The following is a 22,497-nucleotide window of genomic DNA, read 5'->3' as shown; positions in this document are numbered from 1 at the left end:
GTTACTGCTTAATTAATTGCGTTAGAGTAATTTCAAATTTGCAATTTGCGTCACGACTGAAGAATTACGTTCCTAGGTACTACTCAACACTGGTGATAGGCGATAGCACGCGCTATCGCCATTCGTCGCTTGAATTCAAATTCATTTTTTATTCTCTCGGCTTTTCAAATCTCTAAATTCCCGCCAGCGAGGACGTTTGTGTTTACGAGTTTATAGTACTCCTTGGAAATGTACCCCTCTACTGCACCACCGTGAAAGAGGACTACGACCGGCGGACAAGGACGCGGTTGCGGTTCAGCCATTTTGAAGTCGTAACAATTTCTTACACGCTTATATGTTTGTCCGTCGCATTAATATTTACTCCTCCGTTTCTGATATTGTTTACTGTCGTATCTATAAGGACTAAGGAGCACGTTTGCCGGCATTGACGTTTCGCAGCTGCAGTTTAGACGCTTACAAGATCATACTTCCGAATCATCAGGTAACACGTTTTAACTACACACTGTTTTCGACTAACACGAAATCTCCGACCGCATCCCGGCCGGTTGATTGACTAATCGCCGTTCGGCCCTTTCGAGTTTTAGCTGTCGCGATGTGAATCGTAAAGAATGTAGGAAACGCCAAAGGTCCGTCGTGAGCCGTACCCGACCAGCTGCGCGCGATTGTGAAAGCTTTCGCGATCGTAACAGGCATTTTGTTTCCCGCCGTCGCGGTGCACCTAATATTTAGTAACGGTCCGGCGGTGGCATGTACGTGACCGCACGCGCATAGGCGTAACGCCTGATGGTTAGGTATTTTCCTGTTACCCTCACCCGTGTGGACGCGTAATGACCCGTTGTGTGTTTGTCCGTTGTAGTTGTCGTACGCTGGGTACACCCTCCCCTTGTGTGTCGCAACACCCGCTGCCTACAGCCGCCTTTTTCCCAAACATTTTGCCTGCCCGCTCCTTCTCCCAATCCCCTGGTAAATTACTGCGGTGGGGCTAACCATTAATTTTCGTGTGGTCGGTCTAGTGCGTTACCATGGTGTCAGAAACGACAACACAGACTGTCCGACCGCCACAGCTGGGTGCCTGGACTTTTTCTATGAATATTGTATAAGGTTTCGCCAGCTGGCCATTAGGTCAGAACACTGCTAAAGTTGTTTGGTTCATAAGTATAAGGTTTGGTCGCAGCCCAGGAACGCCTCAATAATTATTAATTAATAAATTGCTACGTCCAAACTCCAAAGTAAGCGATCTATGTCATTAATAGTCTAAAATTATAGGATTGTCTCATGAATAATTTTGAGGTCAACTATTATAAATAAATACAACTAATATAGGTATTATGAATAGTTTGATCTACCTATCATTTTATAATATAATTTAAACTTTTTGGAATTAATATCAAGTTTTGACTTTCGAGACATTAATGTCAGGCTAATAAAGTAATAAGTAATCACTAAAAATTTGATGAATCAGTAGTGAGCTAATGGTCCCTTAGATATGATTTAGTAGCCCTTGATTGGTTCACTAAATTTTAGTGAATCATTAGATAAATACATTTTAAGCCACCACGGATATGTATGGGTTTTTAATATTAAGATGTAGTTATTTTATTTATTACAGTTATTATTCAACTAGTTAATTTTGTATTCAATTAGTGTGTATTTTTTTGTAAACTGAGATATTTTACAAATTATTATAAAGTTTAAACACAATAAACTTTGGCAAGTATCTAAACGCAGAGTTTATAGAATTATATTCATACAATTTACATTAGTTATGAAAATTATATGAAAAAATTGAAAAAAAATATATAAAGAGTTATGTGACCTGCTTATTTGAGTAGTAATATTAGTACTCAATACATATAACTCAACTATAATAAATTTGTAATCAAAATGAAAGATGACTTGTTTTTGTGTCAACGTATATCTAAATTATATGTTACCAAGTTGTGTAACAATTCAAATTTGCCCAAAGTAACATCAAAATGATACCTCAGTTTTACTTTTAAGTTTTGACCATTAGGTACCTAGTCAGGGACGGACTGACCTGTCCTGTAAGATAGTAGGCCTTGTACTACATAGACACGGGTCCCTTCATTATCTTCAACTGTAATTTCTGAATTTAATAATAATTTATAATTTTTCAGAATACTGTAAATCGACACTTCTTGCTAATATATTATTGGTGTAATTTCAGTTAGAATTATTTTATTTTTATGGTAAAAATACTAATTGCTCCTCTGAATTTTCCTGACTATAGGGCCTTTTATTATTGGAGGTTCATATGCTTTTACAAGCCCAGTCGTCCTACATAGACTAACTGTTATTGTAAATAAAATCTTGTACTACTGTCTACTCTTTATAAACAATTCCTCTCAAAATTAATTCAAGTATATTGTCATTAGATTAAAATAATGGTGTATTTATAAACATCAACTAACATGTGTTACTCTTGTCATATGAATACTATAGTGTATCTATTATCTAGGTATGAATAGCATTCAAATGAAAATTTTTTAATTAGATAATATGTTTAGCCAGTGGCGTGGCCACGGATTCTGAAATTTTTCTTAAATAGAGGTGTGGGTGTTCGCCAGTGGGTCCCCTAGTAAATTTAATATGACATTCTCAATAGGTAGTCAATAACGATCTGAAATATAATTTGTTATATTAATACATTATTATGCATAAATACTTGGGATATTTGTAACTTGCCTCTGGAGAATTTTTAGTTCACCACACCACTGTGTTTAGCTATGTACGAGGCTATGTAGGTATATAATTTATTAATATATTATTGATTTATAACATTCAAGCTTAAAATAGATAATCTAATTTCATTTTTTCGCAATAAAATCAACAAGGTTTGTGACTCGATATTTCAATCAAAAGTTATTTGTTACGTCATAATTTGAATGTAATTAAAAAAAATATATTTACCTACCTATATTCATTATAATACACCAGAAATTTATCTTGTTAGTTATGTAATAACTAATTGCATAATTATATTTATAAATAGTTATAAATAATGATTATGAATATCTTATAGATACCATATTATAAAATAGTATTGTAAAAACATAAAATCTAGACAGTAAAAAATTGCATTAGGAATTACTTATTTAGATTGTTGATTTGTGTTTAATTTTTAAATTAAGTTCAATACATTTTTCTCAAACCCATTTTTCAAATCTAATTTGCATCAATAGTTTTCAAAATTGTAGTTCTTTAATCAACATCTCAAAATCCAATGCAAAACTTTGTTTTGAAGAATATTACTAATAGTACTTTCTCCATTGATAAACCAAACAATCCATCCCGTATTTGAGTACCGCGGGTCAGTCGAGAAGTCACTCATTTAGCATCAACCCGCTAGGAATGTTTTGGAAAACCGCTTGCAAATTATTTCATACTTTGATAACTACTAATAAATACTAATTTGCCCTATAAACCTATGTATAACAGTTATACATTTTATTGATTAAAATATTGTTTTTTTAAAAAACTACACCAATATTAATTTTTTGTAAAATTTAATGAGATAATTTTTGCTTAGATAGATTATTTCATCAATAATTGGTAGGGTATTTGGGAGTTGGGTATAGTATAGGGTGGCTTGATTAAATTTTAAGAAATCCTGACACCAAAATTAAATTGTTCTCATAAAAAATAGGTATATTTATATTTCATTAATATTTTGTTTTTCTGTAAGCTGGTAACGCCACGGAAATCCAGGACAAATGGCTACCCTAGTATACTATTACTAATAATGTAAATTAATGTAAACCTCTTAAGATGACGTCGAGTCAACTACTGTGTCCTACTAATTTTTCTCATTTACTAACTACTCTTTTAAATGGCCTATAATTGAGAATACAAATTATCAATATACACATTTATTTGTGTGCAATCAAATTGTGTCATAATTCTTTTAGGTAAAAAAGTTAAAGAGTACAATTGTATTACCTACATGTCATGTTATTCAAAATTATGAGTACCTAATCATCAAAAGTGTTGCTAATCAGTTCTCACTGAGTGACCTCTTTCTATATTCATACGTATTCATTGCTTTCATCACCTATTCGTACAAACGTATTGTATAAATCCATCATATATGACATGTATAGGATAAAAAAAAATATATTTTTTGTTGGAGTACTAGGATTACTGGTTATGTTTGAACTTTGAATAAATATTGGTTTTTATAATAATTATTATTTTGTTAATATTTTATTAACGCTGTGGCCTGTGGTTATAAAAACTTTAATATTATGGGTGTTTCCCATGGCAACTGTTAACAAACAAACTGGTACCACTTCATTCCCATAGTTGACATGCGAACATGCAATCAAACAAAGAGCTTATTTTCATAATGGATGACACTACTTTTCCCCTTTTCTTTTATTAATATCATATGGGTAGCAAATAATAATAGGTAACCTATGGTTTGCATTTATTGGCATGATGAGTACATCATATTGTAATATTGTACCTAGCCTAGTATTTTTTTTTCAGTATTTTACTATAATTTTTAGTACTGTTTGTGAAATATAAAATAAGATTAATATATTTTTATTTTAAGCTTTATTTTTCAATTATAGCTTATACACCTGAAAGTTAAGTCAGCTTAAATGAGAAACCTATACAAATCCTGCCCTAATCATGAATCTTGTAAGGCTTCATGCCTATTAGGCGCTTTCATTGTGTAATGCATATAATGTTATGAACAAGAGTAATAAATCCGTAAAATAAAATAAAAATGTAGAAATGAAAAACTAAATATTTCTATTGTCAATACTACAATTTATAGTGCCTTAAATACATGAAAGCAAAATTCTTAAAATAATTAAAAATCGCAATTGCAAAATTCTAGACATCAAGTCTAGCAGTTATTATTATAGGTTAATTATATAGGTAAAATATGAACTGACATGAATATTAGAAGTTAAACGTAATTCTATTGAACTAAAAAATTGAATTCTTGTATAAAAAAAATCTATACCTTAACGGTTACCTACCTATATATTTTTAAATAAAATGTTTTTAATTTACGTAATATATATAATTTTTGTATTTCGACCTTCAGTCCTTCAGGTACAATTAATTTTTCCGATTATGCATCTTAACAGTTTTATTGCTTATAAGTTATAACATTTAGTAGATATATCAATTTTATATTATAGCTTTTATTAAAAACCTGTAATTGCTCAAAAGTGTGATTTAGGCCTAGGTTCATGTATATATTAATTAATTGAATGAAGAATGCTTGATATAATGTTTCATCTGGTATTTCTAAACTAAATAATATTCCTACATTAATCTTAAACTTTGCTGTAAATTTAAAAGCAATGCGGAACAATTTGTCTGTAATGTCAGAATTTTCTCGGAATTGTAATTAAGTGTCGAAATATCCTCGTCAAAAAAAGATTTTCTTAAAATTAGTATCTACGCATTATGGACTTATTTTAGTCTATAGATAGCTGGTTGTATGGGTACTAAAATTGACTGGCCAATACCAAATACTCGATAAAGTATGTATTTAGCGATATCGATAAATATCACCGATAATAAAACCCATTAAAAATAATTGACAGACGACTATGCATAGTCTTCAGAAAATCTTATCTATTTGTACCGTTAATACGTATACCGTGTATGAAACTATCAAATCGATTGAACATTTAACACAATAAAGGCCTGTATAAGTGAAAAAGGCAAAAGGGCATTTATAAGTAAAAAAATTAAAATAATACGTTCATCATCTTACATATTAAAAAAAGGCTTTTGCCTTCAAATCCGAACCCTACTTATAAGTTATAAATTATAATTTATTAAATAATAGTTCAAAATTCGATTTTTATACCGAAAAATATTCAGTCTTGGAATATAAAAGTACGCTATCATTGAAAAAAGTAAAAAAACCTAAATAGTTGATTACTTACGGTAAACAATTTATTGTATAAAATATAATATATTTTTAAATGTTGTTTAGTAAATTACGAAAAATATAATTTAAAAAAACATTTAAACATCTTATTGATAAAATAGAAGTTACCCATATAAAATTATCACCTTTTACCTAGGTATATAACAGTCTTATGCAATACCAACTATTTTTAAAGTATACAATAATTTAAATATCTAACTGACTAATTTCTACTATTCAAAATATTCGGTATAGTGTAAAAATAATAGATAATTTTGATTTAGGGGTTATGCTTCATTCTATAATCAATTCGTGTAACTTTTAATTTTAATTTTTCGAAAATTGTCAAATGATAAAAATGTGTAACTACTATATAATTGACGGACAGTGAAAAAAATGTAGTTGTGATTTGTGAAATATTAAATTATTATAATTTATAACACGTGTTGTAGTAATCTATAAAACTATGGCAATAAGCCAATAACTATTTATTTTAATTTTTTATTAATTAATGTATTCGTTTTTTTATTCATAAATAAGTATATAGGTATGTTTATGGTTTAATACTCTAATATAATATTATTAAAATACCTTTGTTTGGCATGCATGTTTGTTAAGTATTTATCGTATTATTATATAGGTTTGTATAATACGTATGATAGATATTAAAAAATAATAATAAACCGTAACATTCCATTTTTTTTACTTTTCAATAAATTAGTCAACTTAAAACTGACCGTTATAGTGGTCAATTTCTGAACTTATAGTTTCCATGGTTACTGTTTTGTAAACAGCACTGGCTAGTGTCTACCAGGTGCCCTTAGTTTCCCTTTTATATCAGTCTGAGTAAAGCAGTCAAACAGTCTACTTCTTCCCTTATGAATATATTTTTAAGTTAAAATATAATATGGGTAAGTCTTTGAAAACTTTATAATATTAATTTTATATCCAATACTTTTTTCTATATTTCTAAGTGCATTTTTTAAATATTTAGTTTTATTAATCAAATATAAATATTCCGATTATTAAAATAATGGAATTATTAATAATTGTATGAACTTAAAAATATTTCTATTTTACGTGTAGCAAATACAAAATAAGAATTTATTTTTCATCGATAATATATATATTTAAATAGTGTGTTACGGGTTCTTTGGTTAATGATATGAAAAAAAAAAATTAAAAATTAAACTAATAGGTAAATAATATGATAGTATTTAAATAAATAATTTATTTTAACGTCTTTATGTTATTATTTTTTATCTAATTATAATAATTTCTATTTAAAATTCTTGTTATGTTTGCAATAATTAACCTTTACTGTCAACTTCATTACGAAATGAATATATTTATTTATAGTTTGTCACAAAATGGTTTCTTTGTATTCGCTTTTTGGAGCTTATGATTCAAACAATTATTAATTTAAAATTCGTTTGTATTTCAATATTTCTATTTATATAATTATAGATCGCAATTATATTTTTACCTAATGAATTTAGATATTATTCTTTGGTTTAATTATTTATACGTCTACATTTTGTTGAAATGAAAAATTGTGGAACGTGTAAAAATATATTTCTTTAAAAACAAATGTGCTGCAATAATATTTTAATAATAATTTTTATAACCTTTTTTTTTTGTTCAGTAAATATAGTAAAATTAATTACGTTGATGGACTTTCGTCATTTTTAAATCAATATATTGTCTAGTATAGTGTATACACTTGGGGGCAAAAGCATGACATTGGTTTTTACTGGATCAATAGGAATAGAGGAAGTGTCCCCTTGCAGGGTAAAAGGGGTTGGTTGTTGGCGCCAGTCTGCTGTCTGCCGTATCATGCATGCCAGTGAACTCAAGGTGAATGAAACTACCCTCGATCAAATCGCTCCCCACCAATTCTCAACGTGTATTATGTAATGTGCAAACCTTGCTAAAATGATAATGTAAAATGAGATCCTTGATATAAGTACACTTGACAATTGCTGGGTTTTAATTTTTTTTTTTAAAGATTTAATACCTTGTATGGTTATATTAAAATTATTGATGAATTTTATTATATATTATGTTATAATATATATTTTCACTTTTCTAAAAAAAAATAAAATCGGAAAGAACACAATTCATATATTATCACATTACATACAATACACTCAAAGGACTCTTGCTGTTATTAAGCTGTTTAATTTTAAATTTTATTATAAAAAATAATCTCTGAAACTCGTTTTTTATGTAACGTAATTTGTTTGTTTTTAAATCGTTACCCTGACAACTTAACAATATTTGTCATATGTGATAGGTATCTTTAAAATGAAATATCTTTTTACTGACTAATCTTTGGTTGTTGTTATAACTTATAGTCATGATTTGTTGATTTTAGTTACTACAAAATGTTTGGTATCTATTTCCTTCCTCTTGTTATTTACCGATAGTCGGCTGTACTTAAATTTTAACCATCGGAGTTTCCATAACAATCATTTTGCGTGTTTATTTGATACCTAATGAATTATCTTACCACTTAGTTTATTAAAAATTATTGCATAGATCTTGCTTGGTGTGTAGAAAATGTTCTTAATTCAAACTAACTAATGTTATATTTCTATTTTTCCCAACATAATTATAACATTATTAATAATTGTACATTGCAATGTTAATTATATAACATTGTTATCGTTATTAAAGAAAAATTACAATACAAACTACGAAATTTCAAAAAATAAATATATATATTTATATTTAATTTTATTAATGTTAGGTGAGTTTATTTAAGGAAAATATTTACTTATTAACACTCGATTTTTTTTTAATTTTACCAGTTTTCTTGTTTTTAGTGCAAATAAATTTGAATTAACGATCTTAAATTATGTTTGTTGGGAAATATAATTAATAATATTAAACAGAAGTTCAAAAGAAGTAAAATCCTAAATAAATTAATAGCGTATAGATCTTAAAAATCTTAATTAACACGATTTTGACTTTGTTCAGTATTTATATATTATAAGAAAAAAAATAACTATATTTGTACTGTGTGGTTGTGTGTGATTCTTTTATGAACAATTAATTTCTCTATAAATGTACGGGAGTTTTTAGATTTTTTTTAAAATTAATCTTTATTTTGCTTTGACGACTTGGTCATTAGCTCCACGAAAATTGTCTTTATTGTAGATACCTACTAATTAGTAATTGCATATTGATATTGTTGAAATGTACTATAAATAAAAATAACAAATTTAATATTGTGAACTATACAAAATAACGGATATACAGTTTATAAGTGTATATACGTATCTATATGTATATAAAACTGAAATCAAGCAAAAGAGGAAATCTTTGTTACGGTTTGGCTTCGAAACTTCTTATCCAATTGTCTTGCAGTTTTTTTTAAATGAAAGGATATCACGGAGCAGGTTTTAGGCATAAATAAAGTCCTATAATGTTAGTCAATAATTAGTTATCTATACATATAAAACCCAAATACCACTGGCTCACTGATCGCTGTATCTCAAAAACTACTCAACGTACGGACTTGAAATTTAGAATAGAGGTTCTTCTCATATTTTCACCTTGCAATAAGAAAGGATTTTCAAAAATGCTGCGTTTTAGTGGAGTAATTAACGATTATAATTATTCACTGCCAATACGTGATAAAATTTCTATCGTAAATCTCAAAATTCCTGTTTGAGCACCTACCGGGGGTGATCACTTCCCTTTTTAAATTAGCCTATGACACTCACAAAGAATATGGCTTTGTATTGGTGAAAGAATTTTCGAAATCGGTTCAGTAGTTTCGGTGTTTATCCCGAACATACAAACAAACGCTATAATTTTATATTATAGATAAAAATGAATATTTGTGTGTAGATTAGACATCTGGGAAGAAGATAGGCTAATTTAAAAAGTGTTAAATTTGTTTTTTTTTTATTCATCGGATTTTAGTACGGTTGCGTTAAGATTTTGTATTAATTGATCATATTAATCCTCCGAAGGTGGAATTAAGGAAAAATGACAAACTTTGTACAATTTTGATACTTTAGAGTTAAATCATACACTTACGTACAAACAACACGGGGTCCGCGATCTACCGCAGGTTGATTGCCTACCTGATAATATACTGCTGCGAATCAGAATTTTTATTCCGTGCAACAGAAAAATTAAGATATATTTTGAACACCATACACCTTACACCGAATATTAAATAACGAATTGAACAAAGTTTGAGTCATATAGAATTGGTACATTTAACGGGCAACGAAGTGCCAGCGGGATCAGCTAGTATAATATAAAACATGAAGTTGTAATTGCAATATTTAGATAAAAATAACAACGGTAGCCAAGTATAGAAGATAGTATAGTAATGACAACCCTAATAACTATAATGATAATATTGAATCTATATTTATCACGTTATACACGTCTTAGATTATAATATTTGTGGTTTATAATTTTATCAAGTATTTAAACCCTTTTAAATAACTGAATAGTATTATATTTCGTTCTTGGCGTTATGATCCTTTAATTTTTTACGAATTACGGTTTTTAAATAAGAACATGCATTTAGTAAATGTTTTCAAAGCATAATATTTTTCTTTGAATTTTGGTGTTCAAGTATAAAAATCAAATTACGAACAATTACCTAGTTCATTAATTGTTACAAGGTATTTAAAGTGGTGCACATCTAAACTTTAAAATTTTACAAGATGTCAAGATATATAACTCACTACTGCTTGAAATTTCAATTTTCATTTATTGATTTCTAAAGAAAAATTGGTACTTGTTTGCAATCGCCACGCCACATCGTCGTATACAATTTATCACCCTGCCATATAATTTATAATATAATATAATACAATTTCAAATATTATTAGAAGTATTTACAATTGTTTTTCAATAAATGTGTTATATACTACAACTAGACTAACCTACATGTTAAATATCGAGATACTTAATACTACATAGAAAATTAAACGTAAATACCTATCGACATTTTAGATTAAAGATTGTCGCTGACGTAATGTCACTTGGTAGTGGGGTGATAACAAATAAGTACTTATTTTTCTTTAGAATATATTATAATTATATAGGCTTGGTGGAAAGGCATAGGAAATAAGTTCCAAAAAAATAAAATTCGTTGACTTCATAAATATTTTTAAATACCCGAAATTACCGAGAAATTAATGGTCTCTGATAAAAATATATATATTTTAGTAGATACTATGCCTTGGGCATGATTTAAATTTAATTTCTTTCGTCTTGCCTGGTTTGTTCTCTTTCCCTAGACAATTTCTACCTAGAGAGAAATTCCATCCATAGCAGAGTTCAAACTTTCGACTTTTGAGCCACTAACTTTAGCTACTTTACCTCGAAGTAATAACATTTAATGACGTGAACTTAATTGGCCATCAATGTCTTGAATCAAAAAACTAAATAGTTTTTAATCTTAAAATTTGATAAAAAATTAATAGCACTTACTACATCTACTAAAATTACTGGTGGATGGGGAGCGGCATAACACCTGTGAATTTGTATGATTATGTAATTTTGGTTGACTGATTAAATAGATATTTTTGTAAAATTAAAAAACACCAATAAATAATTAATGGTTTCGTTAAACATCATAATTGTATCAATTATTGATTCAAATTGGGTTGAATATATTAAAAATATTACATTCTTATTATTTTAGACATGAAGAGATTCAATGATGGTCATTCAAATGCCCCATTCAAACGTCCTAAGATGGGCCCTGATGACATAGAATTAAGAGTTCTTATTCCAAGCAAGGTACAATTTTTTAAATCTGAATATTTGATCTGCTATTGGTTATATTTTAATAATTATTTATTTTAGGTTGCTGGTTCGATTATTGGTAAGGGTGGATTCAACATTTCCAGACTGCGTACAGACGTGAGTTTTTTGTTTAAAATTTGAAAATTATGTTTGTTAAATATACTAAAAATTCAAAACCAACCAAAATAGGCCTACTATTGACTATTGTTTGTACATTTAATCCCTTTATAATTTATTCTTGTTTGGTTGAGGCGCTCAGTTGACCATGAAGGAATATTGTTAGACTATTTTATACTTGTCAATATTCCCAATTATTGGATCTAATAAAATTAAAATGAATAGAAATATTTATGAAGGTAAGTAGGCCTATTTGATATTTTTCCTCTCGGAACATGTTAAGTTAAAAAAAAAGGATACTGGAATTATAAAGTTCAAATAATAATCATGTATAGTTGCTATGTAACTTAACCAAAACAGGACTGATCTTGGAAATTTGTTATGTGTTCTATGCCCATATGCCCATGCCCCTCGATGTGATTTATTTCACATGTCCCGTGGTACCCTGGGCCCCTCTGCATATACCACGCATATGCCCTGAACCTCAATCATCGACGAATACGACCTGCGAACAATAACGGATACTACCTGATGCTGTCCATCTAACAGTACAATGCCACAGTCACTGTCCCAGATTGCCCGGGTCCTGAACGGTAAATCATCCATCATCAATCTCTCATATATATACTTAAAATTTTCTTTTATGCATAACTTTTTTTTTCTTTAGTAGATTCAGATGTGTATTTATAATCATTTTGTTGTTGATAAATTATTTAATTGACTGAAAGCCTCTAAAATTGAGAAATGTTATTTAAAGAAAGTAGGTTGATTTCTCATATGGCTTTCAGGGCTTGCAGTTTTTTTTAAAAAAAAATTTCACTCTTTATGGTTAATTTAAAAATAGTTTGAAAAATTTAAAAATTGCCTCCTACACTGGGATTTTACACTGAAAATAACTTTTAAAACTAAATCCATTATATCCAAAAACTATTAAAGAATATAAATTAAATATTACAGAACTGTATGCTAAATCACTTTCCGTTTGTCCTATAAATCAGTTTATTTAAACTGATAAATTTCTTTTTCTGTTTGTGAGTTTTATGGGGAAATATACTAAGAATAGACCAATTTTTTACCTGCATAAATATTAACTGTGCTTTTTTACTGTTTAACCTGTTTATTTATCAATATAATTCAATTAAAAAAATATTATTAACATAACCTACGCCCTTTGATTGATTTTAGTGTTAGTGTCTTTAAATTGGTCCATTCTTAGTAATATGCTTTCTTTTTTTGTCGGCCTAATATATATTCATGTGAATTCAAATAATCATTTATTTTATTTTTTTGGTAGAATACTGACTATTATATCAAGTAATGACAATGCTTTGAAAGTTTTGGGTGAAGTTATGGGTAATTTAGAAGATGGTGGTTCGGTAAGTATTCAAACATATAAAAAATAAATGTATTCATTTTTTTAAATTTAAATATTATTTATATATGATCAGAGATTCAAACGTGGTGGAGCTGGTCAAGGTAATAACGATAATCAAGGAGGAGAGACTGATGTCGATGTCAGAATGTTAGTACACCAAAGTCAAGCTGGGTGTATAATTGGAAAAGGAGGATTAAAAGTGAAAGAGCTTAGAGAGGTTAGTTCAGTACATAATTAATTATGAGTTAAAAAATAAATAAAATTATTTAATTAAATAATTGAACAAATTATATATTGGTTGGGTTCTAATTTACATTAGTAACGAGTCAATTTGTATATTTTTGTAAATATATTAGGTATCAAATAAAAAATAATTTTTGTAATATAGTAATTCCTTGTTATCCGCTAAGGTTACGTTCCAGGAAAGTTAGAAAAAAAAACTACGGATAACGTTCTTAAAGCAATGGTTAGATTTCATGTTTTTACTTTTAAAAATACAATAGTGTTTATACTTTTTATTATCTATTTATATATATATAATATACATATTACGAAGGATGAAAAAAATTTTACAATATTATGTTTGTTCCTTTTTATGTTTTGATATATTTATCTAATTGCGTATAGTCTGAACATTAAGTGTTATTCCTAACATTATAATAAAAATTATCTAAAACAAATTGTATCGGTTGTATAATAATGGTAAAATGTATGAGTTATTAATACATAAGTATTTCTGATTCAACCGCGGACACCATATTATATTACTTATAATAGTGTAATGTAATATTTATCATACAATATTATTAAATTAAATTATAAAATTCTGTAAAACATTTTAATAAAATAATAAATAGTAATAATTAATATGAGTGTAAAAATAAATTTTACTATTAATGTATTTAATATTTATAACAGATATAATAGCTTGTTGGTATATAGCAGTGATCACCAACTGGCGGACCACAGTCCGCATTCGGTCTGCAGACACATTTTTTACAAACCCTAATTGCTGCGTAATTATAAAATATATAATATAGTTTTTAGATTACATTTTTATAATAAAAATATTTTCCGTTATTGTTAGTATGGTAAACATTTATAATATTTATCATACAGGTGTCTCCTTCACTGAGTGTTACTTTGAAAGCCCATAGGTGCTAAAAATAATTCAGAGAAGTTGACTGATAGTTATGTTAGACGCTCGCGCTGCTGCGTTATCGTATGCCATAAAAACAATATCTAAGAATTTCCAAAGTACGTTTTATTACGATTTAGTATGATAGTTATTAATTGTTAATATGTGAAAAAAGTAATTGTGTATTTAAATGTGTCTTTGGACCGTGGGAAGTTTCGTAAGTTTCAAAATGAACCCGCTTAGAAATTAGTTGGTGACCGCTGGTATAGGTATAGACTAAATAGTCACTAAAAAGTGCTTTTTTAATTATTCTATGTATTATAAGCCGAAACTGTATGTTAAATAATAAATATAATTAATTTACAATTAGTACTTATTCTATTGCCAACTTTTAAATACATACGTTTAAATTGAAAACACCAAACTTTAAATACCTATATCATCAATCAAAAATAATTTTTTCTGTTTATTTTAGAAAACTGGATCACGGATTAAAATTTACACAAGTTGTTGTCCTATGAGTACTGATAGAGTTGTACAAATAACTGGAAAGCCAAATACTTGTTCAGATTGTGTAAGGGAAGTCCTGGATTTATTGAAAACTGTAAGTTTTTTAAAATGTTTTAATTTTTCAACGTATAATTTTTGATTTTGTTCTTTAGGCACCTGTTAAAGGAGCAGAAGATCCATACGATCCAAATAATTTTGATGAATACTATTCTGATGAATATGGTGGCTATGGTAATCCAGCTGGTGGTGGTGGTGGTATGAGAGGTGGTAATATGAATCAACGTGGACCACCTGGACCAGGAAGATTCCAAGGCGGTGGTGGTGGTGGACCAATGAATAATCGGGGAATGTAAGTATTACATATCAGAAAAATATTTTCTTTTATAATTTCATTTTATATCAATATAATATATATTATTTAAAGTATAATTTTTAAACATTTAGTTGTTTGTTAGATTTGTTTTAAAGTTCTGAATATTATATTATGTCTGTAAAACATAAGTTTTCAAATATTTTTTGTTTTTCACTGGCCAGTTTTCGTGTCTGACTGTAAAGTGTAAATAGTTATAAACTTTATATAAAAGCTATCATTGATTTATTGTTAAAAATGAATCATTTTGTTATTTTTATTTATCAACTCTTATTTTCTATGATTTAAAGGGCTTATTCCAGAGGCGGTGGTGGTCGTGGTGGCGGTGGTGGTTTTGGCGGTGGTGGCGGCGGAGGATTCAGTAACACCGGTGGCGGAAACTACGGAGGCAATGCTGGAGGCTATGGAGGCGGACCAGGTGGTTATGGAAATAATGTTGGATCTGGAAACTTTGGCGGTGGTGGTGGAGGAGGTTATGGTGGTAAGTTGTATTTTTTATTATTATTAACCTGCACCAACAAAAAGTATTTACTTAAATTATCATTTTCACTACTCTGTTTTAGTATTAACTTGGGATGAACTTAAATTTAATTTTATTATTGGGGGTGGCGACAAGAAACATACTGTCTTAATTTAATCAAATCATGTGTTGTGATTAGGAATGTTCAATGAATGCAATCCAATGAATTCCATATTAAATTTATTGAATAATATGTCCTAGATAATTTTGATTATGGGAGGTTTAAACATAATGTTGGTTATTATATTTATTTTATATCTTCATTGCTGTTAATTTAATATAATTAAAATTATATAAAAATGTTTAAAATCATGAACAATAGGTATTGTAACAAAAATTATTCCCTTTAATAATAATGAACAATATTGATTATTATATTATAGTGTTATATTAGTGTAATTTCTACAAAAATAAATGTTCATATTATTACTATCATACATATAACACTTAAAACTATTACACATTTAATTATAAACTATTAATTTAAAAATTCAAATGTAAAATTTTGAAACATTCACAAAAATAAATTCTAGGCGAATACTTTTGACTAGTGATATGCATCCATATTTTACATAATATATTATAATACAATAATTAAAAATATGAAAGCTGATGTCATATATGAATGTTAATTCTAAATTCTACTCTGTTCCGCCAGAAAACAGGTTGATTCTGCGCATCCCACTGCTTCACCCTACTATTGAAACCAGTTTACCTATGGCAGGGTGTCGTGTGGGAATACGCAGAAAAATTGATTTCAGTAGAGCCGCTGCCCGTTCCCTCGTTAATTAAAGTATATCTATATACTTTATGATATTTAACATATTTTGTAATTTTTTTAAATGTAATGTATGTATTTGATAAATGAATGCATTTTTGTCTTATTAATAACATTTGTTTTTTAAGATACTGAAAGTCGTAGTTTATTAAATAATAAATCATTAACATTTTTATTGGTCTAGACCCCGGCAACTATGCTCATTTGCTATTTATTTTAGGGGTTACGGTTGGTATGGTTGGTACGGTTGTGTGGTAATGTTTATGCCACTATGGACTCGAGTGGTCACTCATCCGGGAATTAGTAGCAGCGGCCGATACTTACTCAATCACATTGTGTGATTGATTTTAGTCTCTGCGCCGCGCCAAGCCATACATCAATTTTATTTTAATATAAATATTATTTATCTTCAAAAAATATATTAAAATACTAAATAATTTAAAATATTTTCAACTTAATTGGCACCTATCATAATCAGTATTTTCTATTAACACGTTAAGTGCCATGCGGCCGCCGGGGGCCTTACTTAATGGTATTTTTAAAACGTTATCGGGTTTTTAATGTTGACATTTGTGAAATGCTATCAGCATTATCTCGGGAAGTATTTGGTCTAAAAATATGATTCCAACATTAGATTTAGAAGCATAACTACAGCGCCAATCATATAAAACAGGTAGGAATATACATTGGTTTTGAGGCAGCCCGCGGCCGTATGGCCTCCTAGGAATAATATGGTGCGGCAGCCGGCGGCCTAAAAATCACACAAACATCCATACGATTTTGCGGCAGCCGGCGGCCTCATGGCACTTAACGTGTTAATTTAGTTTTTTAATAGTTAAACTATTATTAATCCGTTATAATCTTAATGATATATTATGTTTTGTTTTTTTATAATTTAATTAAAACTATAAATGAAGTAAAATTTGGTTATTTTGATAATACTTTATCTCAAAACTAATAATGCTAAAACTATTTTTTTTATATATATACCAGGTTTTTTTGTGTAATATAATTCTTATTTTTTTTATTATAAAAGGTGGCTTTGACGATGGTCCTATGAGTGATTTTAGTATGCCTCCTCCAGCTATGGGTGCTGGAGCCGGAAAACCTGCGGCTTTTAATGGTTCTACGCAAGTCACTATTCCGAAAGATGTAAGTGACAGTTTTACCGTTGACGGAGTTATGCACAAGGCTTGCGTACCGAAAAGCATAAAAATTATCAATAAATGAAAAACAAAGGGATAATAATTTAAATAACTAAACGCTTAATTTTCAAAAGTAATATGAGTTAGTAGGATTGATAAAAATAGAAGTGAAAAGAGAAGAGTATTTCTAGTAGGGGGAAGTTGGTGCCATGTAAGTGGTAAAAAATCCAAGAAAAAATAAAACTACAGGTAATAGAAAAAAGAAAGCAAAATAAGGAATGCTTTGAGTGTGATTACATTAGGTACTGGGACTGATATGAGATAAAAAAGTTTCCTTTAGCTAATTTATTATGTGCTTCAATTAAATGTTGTTTTATATTATTTGATATTTCGGTACGTTTGTCTTGAGTAGTTCCAATTTAGCGATCAAAACTGTTGCTTCCATTGTTTTTCGGTATGCGATCCCTTGTGTGCTCCTGTGTGTATTTCTTTTTTACAAATATTTTAACTCTAATACATAGAATAATTTTAATTCCTTATTGGGTAATAAAAAAACATAAGTATATGTGTTTTATATTTGTAATTTTACTATATTACATCAATTCGACAATTAAATATAGATTACAGTATAATTAATTAACTTTCAAGGAAACAGACAATTTTAAATGTAGTATTAGGTATGAATTGACTACCACTCGTAATTAATTTTTGCAGTATGGTCTCAAGATTTTTTTGACCTCTTTTATATTGTATATATTTCCTAATGATTAATGAATTAAATTTTGATCTAATTTATTTGACAAATTTGAATAACTCGTTATATAAATAAATTAAATTACACAATACTTAAGAATTTAAATACTAAATACAATTTATCAAATTTGAATTTAATATTGTATGTTGTGTTTAAACTGTACTCCTTTTCAAAAGAGAATTTACCGGTTGGCGACCAATTTATGTTTGGTGGCGCGCATTCCCCTCCAATTCCCCATTGATAGTGTGATTCTTGACACACCAATCTAATCATTCGACATAAGCGAAAGCAGTATATTTTCTTTTGAAAAGGAGTATAGTAGTGATGAATGATGTTAGCCTAACACAAACAATTTAATATAAATGTTTAAAGTTAACTTTAACATATAATTAAAAATTATATGTTAAAAGATATCTAGAATTTTGAAATATTATTAACTATTTTAAAGAATTTCAACAAATAATACCAAAATATACTATGACTTAGGAAATAAATATTAACTGGTTACTAGCTCATTAAAAATGTATGTAATTTATTTATGTTTAATTCTATTGTATGTTTTGATAAGTATAGGAAAAAATTAAAATATTTGTATTTATTCTAATTTTTTTAAATCAGTTATGTCCATTATTGATTAAAATATATTAATTTATTTTAAAGCTCGCGGGCGCGATAATCGGCAAAGCCGGCGCTAGAATCCGTCGTATACGCCAAGATTCGGGAGCCGGAATCACTATTGGCGAACCAACTGAAGGCTCAGATGAACGAATAATCACTATAAATGGCACAGACAGTCAAATTCAAATGGCACAATATTTATTACAACAATGGTTAGTATTTTATATTTTTATTTTTATCTTAATGTGTATTATTTAAGGTGAAAGGATCTTATAAAAAATACTAACATGTAAAAAAGAAGTGCCATGCAGCTAACTATGGGTTCTCAGCTACAAGAAAACCGTTAACTGTCGTATGGAAGACTAGTGATTTTGTTGTTTTAAAAAAAATGTATTTTCCTAACAAGAAGTCTCTAGTCTTCTTACGAAAGTATCGATTAACAGCATGCAACAACCATAACTGCTTTTTTTTATCTACTTGATTAACTATCTAATAACTTTTATGCTTTATATTTTACTAAAGATATGTACGTTTATAAAATATTATAATTTTGTATTGTATTTTTTACCTAAAAGTACCTACATTTTTCTTCTTATTTTGTTTTTTATTAAAATTTCATTAAAATGATTTAAAACTACATTTTATTGAAAATTTAATTTATTGCTATTTTATGTTAGATATATTTTAATGTTTAACAATATTTTATGTCTGTGTAATATAATTTTGATACTGTTTCAATTGCATTTAAACCTTGCTTAGTTAATTTTTTTTATGATCAACGTGGGAAATAATATAAATTGACTAATTTTTAAATGAAAAAAAAATGTTTTTTTTATTTAAATAATTTTTTTTTATCAAATTTGTATTATTAAAATATTATTTTTAAGTGTTTATGACTGTGTAGCACTTATTTCTAGCATAGCATTATATTTATTATAATGATAAAGATCAGGGATGGGCAACTGGTTACAGCCCCAACCTTTTTTATCTGACACTTGCTACATTTTCAAATTATTTCACACAATTTTAAGTTATGTTTATCAGTATATTTATAAATAAACATTGTTTGTAGATCACAAATTCGTACAATTATCCTATGACAGTTGAAATTGAAAAACAAGATGTTCATTTTAATTAGAATTATATGAACTGAAAACAAATTCATTTCTATCTACAAAAGAGATTTATGTGTGCTTTTGAAAAAAATTGCCCCTTATAAATTTCTACTTATGCCATGATTTTCCATTTTTGCATTAAAAATTTTATTTATGCTCTGGCCCGCTAGATTTAAGTTCTAAAAATTTGCCCTCTTGTAATTGAGGTTCCCATCTCTTGATTTATGGATAGTTAAAATAACAAAAAATATTTAAAATCTAATTCCATTATTTTATAATGTTCTTAACATTTTATTTATTTGTTTTTATTACAATTTGCAGATTTTTATTATTTCCCCTAAAATTGAAAGCATCTAAATTTAAAAGTGTTAATGCTTGCATGGATTGTTATTTGTTGTTTTAAAAATTATTTTGTTGTTTTAAAAATTATTTTGTAATTTTGAAAAACATTGTTTACCAAAAGTATTTAAAATTAACCTTACTAAAAAATAATATTCATAATCTATTCTAGCTTAAGTACTGAGTTAAGATTTGTATTATATCTAAATCCATATTTATTTTTTTGTACAGCCTTATTATTTTTTAAATTTTATACCTTATTTGCACATCTGTGTAAAAATAAAAACAATTGATATATTTTTAAATGTTGTCAATTCATTTATTTTTAAAACTATTTAATCATATTATGTCTTATAATGTATAAAATATAAAGTTAAACTTATTTTATTTATTTTTTGTTTTAGCGTTCAAGCCCAAAAACCTGGAGGTCCTGGTGGCGACGGCTTCATGTAAATAAATAAAAAAATGCAATTTGTGTTTTGCTATTCAATTATGTTTTCAATCATATTATACTCATTTCATACTATTTAATGTAGTTAATTAGTATCCATTAGTAATGATCCGTGTATTCAATTTTATTTGGTTTTTTATCTGCCTGGAGAAGAGGGATAGCTGAAACATACTCTGAGGGTGGCTCGTGTTTATTTCTCCTGTATTTTCAGTTATTTGTGCTTCTATTTATATATTTTTTTTTTTTTTTTTGTAAATATATGACATTATATTAATACAGATTTCCATCATTTAATTCTAGTTAATAAGTTTTTTTAATTTTAAACACTTAAGAAATGTAGTAAAATACCTAAGAAATACATTTATATTTATTAAGTTGATTTATAATAATTAAAAATCTTTCAATATAATATACAAAATTATATACATTTTACAACATTATCCACACATTTTATAATTTAAAATATAAATTAGGTATTAATTATTAATATTAGGTTATATTTACATAAATAATTTTATAGACATGTAATTTATTATGTGTATTGTGGATGAAGATTTTGTATTGGTGTAATAATAATAATACAGTGTGTTCTGTGGTTTTAATTGTATGTAGTTTTTTTGTAGTTACTTTCCAATTTTAAAAATATTTGAATAATTAAAATTATTAAGATTATTCTGATATACAATACTCTAAAATATTCCATTGGACGATTCCTGTTTGAACTTCTGGTGATTAGACTTATTTATTAAGATTCAACATTAAAATTGAATTTACATTATGTGTCACTTTACAAGTAGTTATTATAATATTATATTTTATATAATTTTGATACGTACAAGAATCTTAATCTACATCAGCTATAACCTATAAGTAAGTATTGCTATAAAATAAGTAAGGCTGGGATTTCGATGCACTTTGCATTGTTTTCCAAAGCTTACTGTGCAATGCTTGTCTTGTCACAAATTTGTTTTATGTACATTTGAATGAGAATAAGAAAGTTTATTTGGCATTTTTTAGTTTTTAGGTCATTTTCTTAATTTCTTAGGGCATTTTAGAGTTTTTGGAAACCAAGTGTATGAATTTGAAATTTTATTTTAAGATTCTTACACCAACATGGTTCTTAAATAAATATAACAGATAGTAAGTAGGTACCTACTCGTAATTCGTATTATATTATCGGACAAGGTTTGAGTAACCTCTACCCGCATTTCCTATTAAATAATCTTAAATCGGTAAAATCGACGTCCGTTCGACATTCAGTACGAGTTTTGTCGTCGTTAACACCGTTTTATTACTCTAGTTAATTTGATGTCCGACGCAGTAATAGACAATTTTTTAAGGATTACCGTCAAGGGTTAAAGTGAGTGGGACGTAGGGGGACACAGTTAGGTTAGGCTCAACTTTTTTTTATTTCCACCAACAATACTTTACAAGGAACCTCGTATTGAATTTTCAAGTTTTTATACTGAGAAAACAATTTTTTATCAACATTAATCTAAAAAAAACAAATAAAAATCGAAAATTTCATGTTTTTAAATAGCTTTACACGAGTCAAAATATTTT

The 22,497-nt window shown here is 27.8% G+C and overlaps 1 protein-coding gene across 2 annotated transcripts; it reads left to right on the top strand.

Moving 5' to 3' along the window:
* The first annotated feature begins 275 nt into the window (after positions 1-275).
* LOC132946139 (heterogeneous nuclear ribonucleoprotein K homolog) lies at positions 276-21,536 on the top strand. Of its 2 annotated transcripts, none has more exons than XM_061015980.1 (12): positions 276-481; positions 11,601-11,698; positions 11,765-11,821; positions 12,371-12,414; positions 13,116-13,197; positions 13,270-13,413; positions 14,810-14,938; positions 14,997-15,193; positions 15,505-15,695; positions 17,549-17,664; positions 19,072-19,241; positions 20,888-21,536. In XM_061015980.1, the coding sequence occupies exons 2-12, from the start codon at positions 11,603-11,605 to the stop codon at positions 20,934-20,936; spliced, it is 1,275 nt and encodes a 424-aa protein (XP_060871963.1). In that variant the 5' UTR covers positions 276-481; positions 11,601-11,602; the 3' UTR covers positions 20,937-21,536. The 2 variants fall into 2 exon arrangements, with proteins under 2 accessions (XP_060871963.1, XP_060871962.1); XM_061015979.1 differs by lacking the exon at positions 276-481 and adding an exon at positions 6,703-6,831.
* Positions 21,537-22,497: the final 961 nt, after the last annotated feature.

This window comes from Metopolophium dirhodum, chromosome 6 (assembly GCF_019925205.1).
Source record: "Metopolophium dirhodum isolate CAU chromosome 6, ASM1992520v1, whole genome shotgun sequence".
In the NCBI taxonomy this organism is placed as follows: Eukaryota; Metazoa; Arthropoda; class Insecta; order Hemiptera; family Aphididae; genus Metopolophium; species Metopolophium dirhodum.
This window is presented reverse-complemented; position numbering and strand designations above follow the sequence as displayed.

Coding starts and splice junctions, on each gene's coding strand:
- LOC132946139 (XM_061015979.1), top strand. Junction 11,822..12,370: donor TTTCCAGACTGCGTACAGAC/GTGAGTTTTTTG, acceptor TCCATCTAACAG/TACAATGCCACAGTCACTGT. Junction 14,939..14,996: donor TCCTGGATTTATTGAAAACT/GTAAGTTTTTTA, acceptor TTTGTTCTTTAG/GCACCTGTTAAAGGAGCAGA.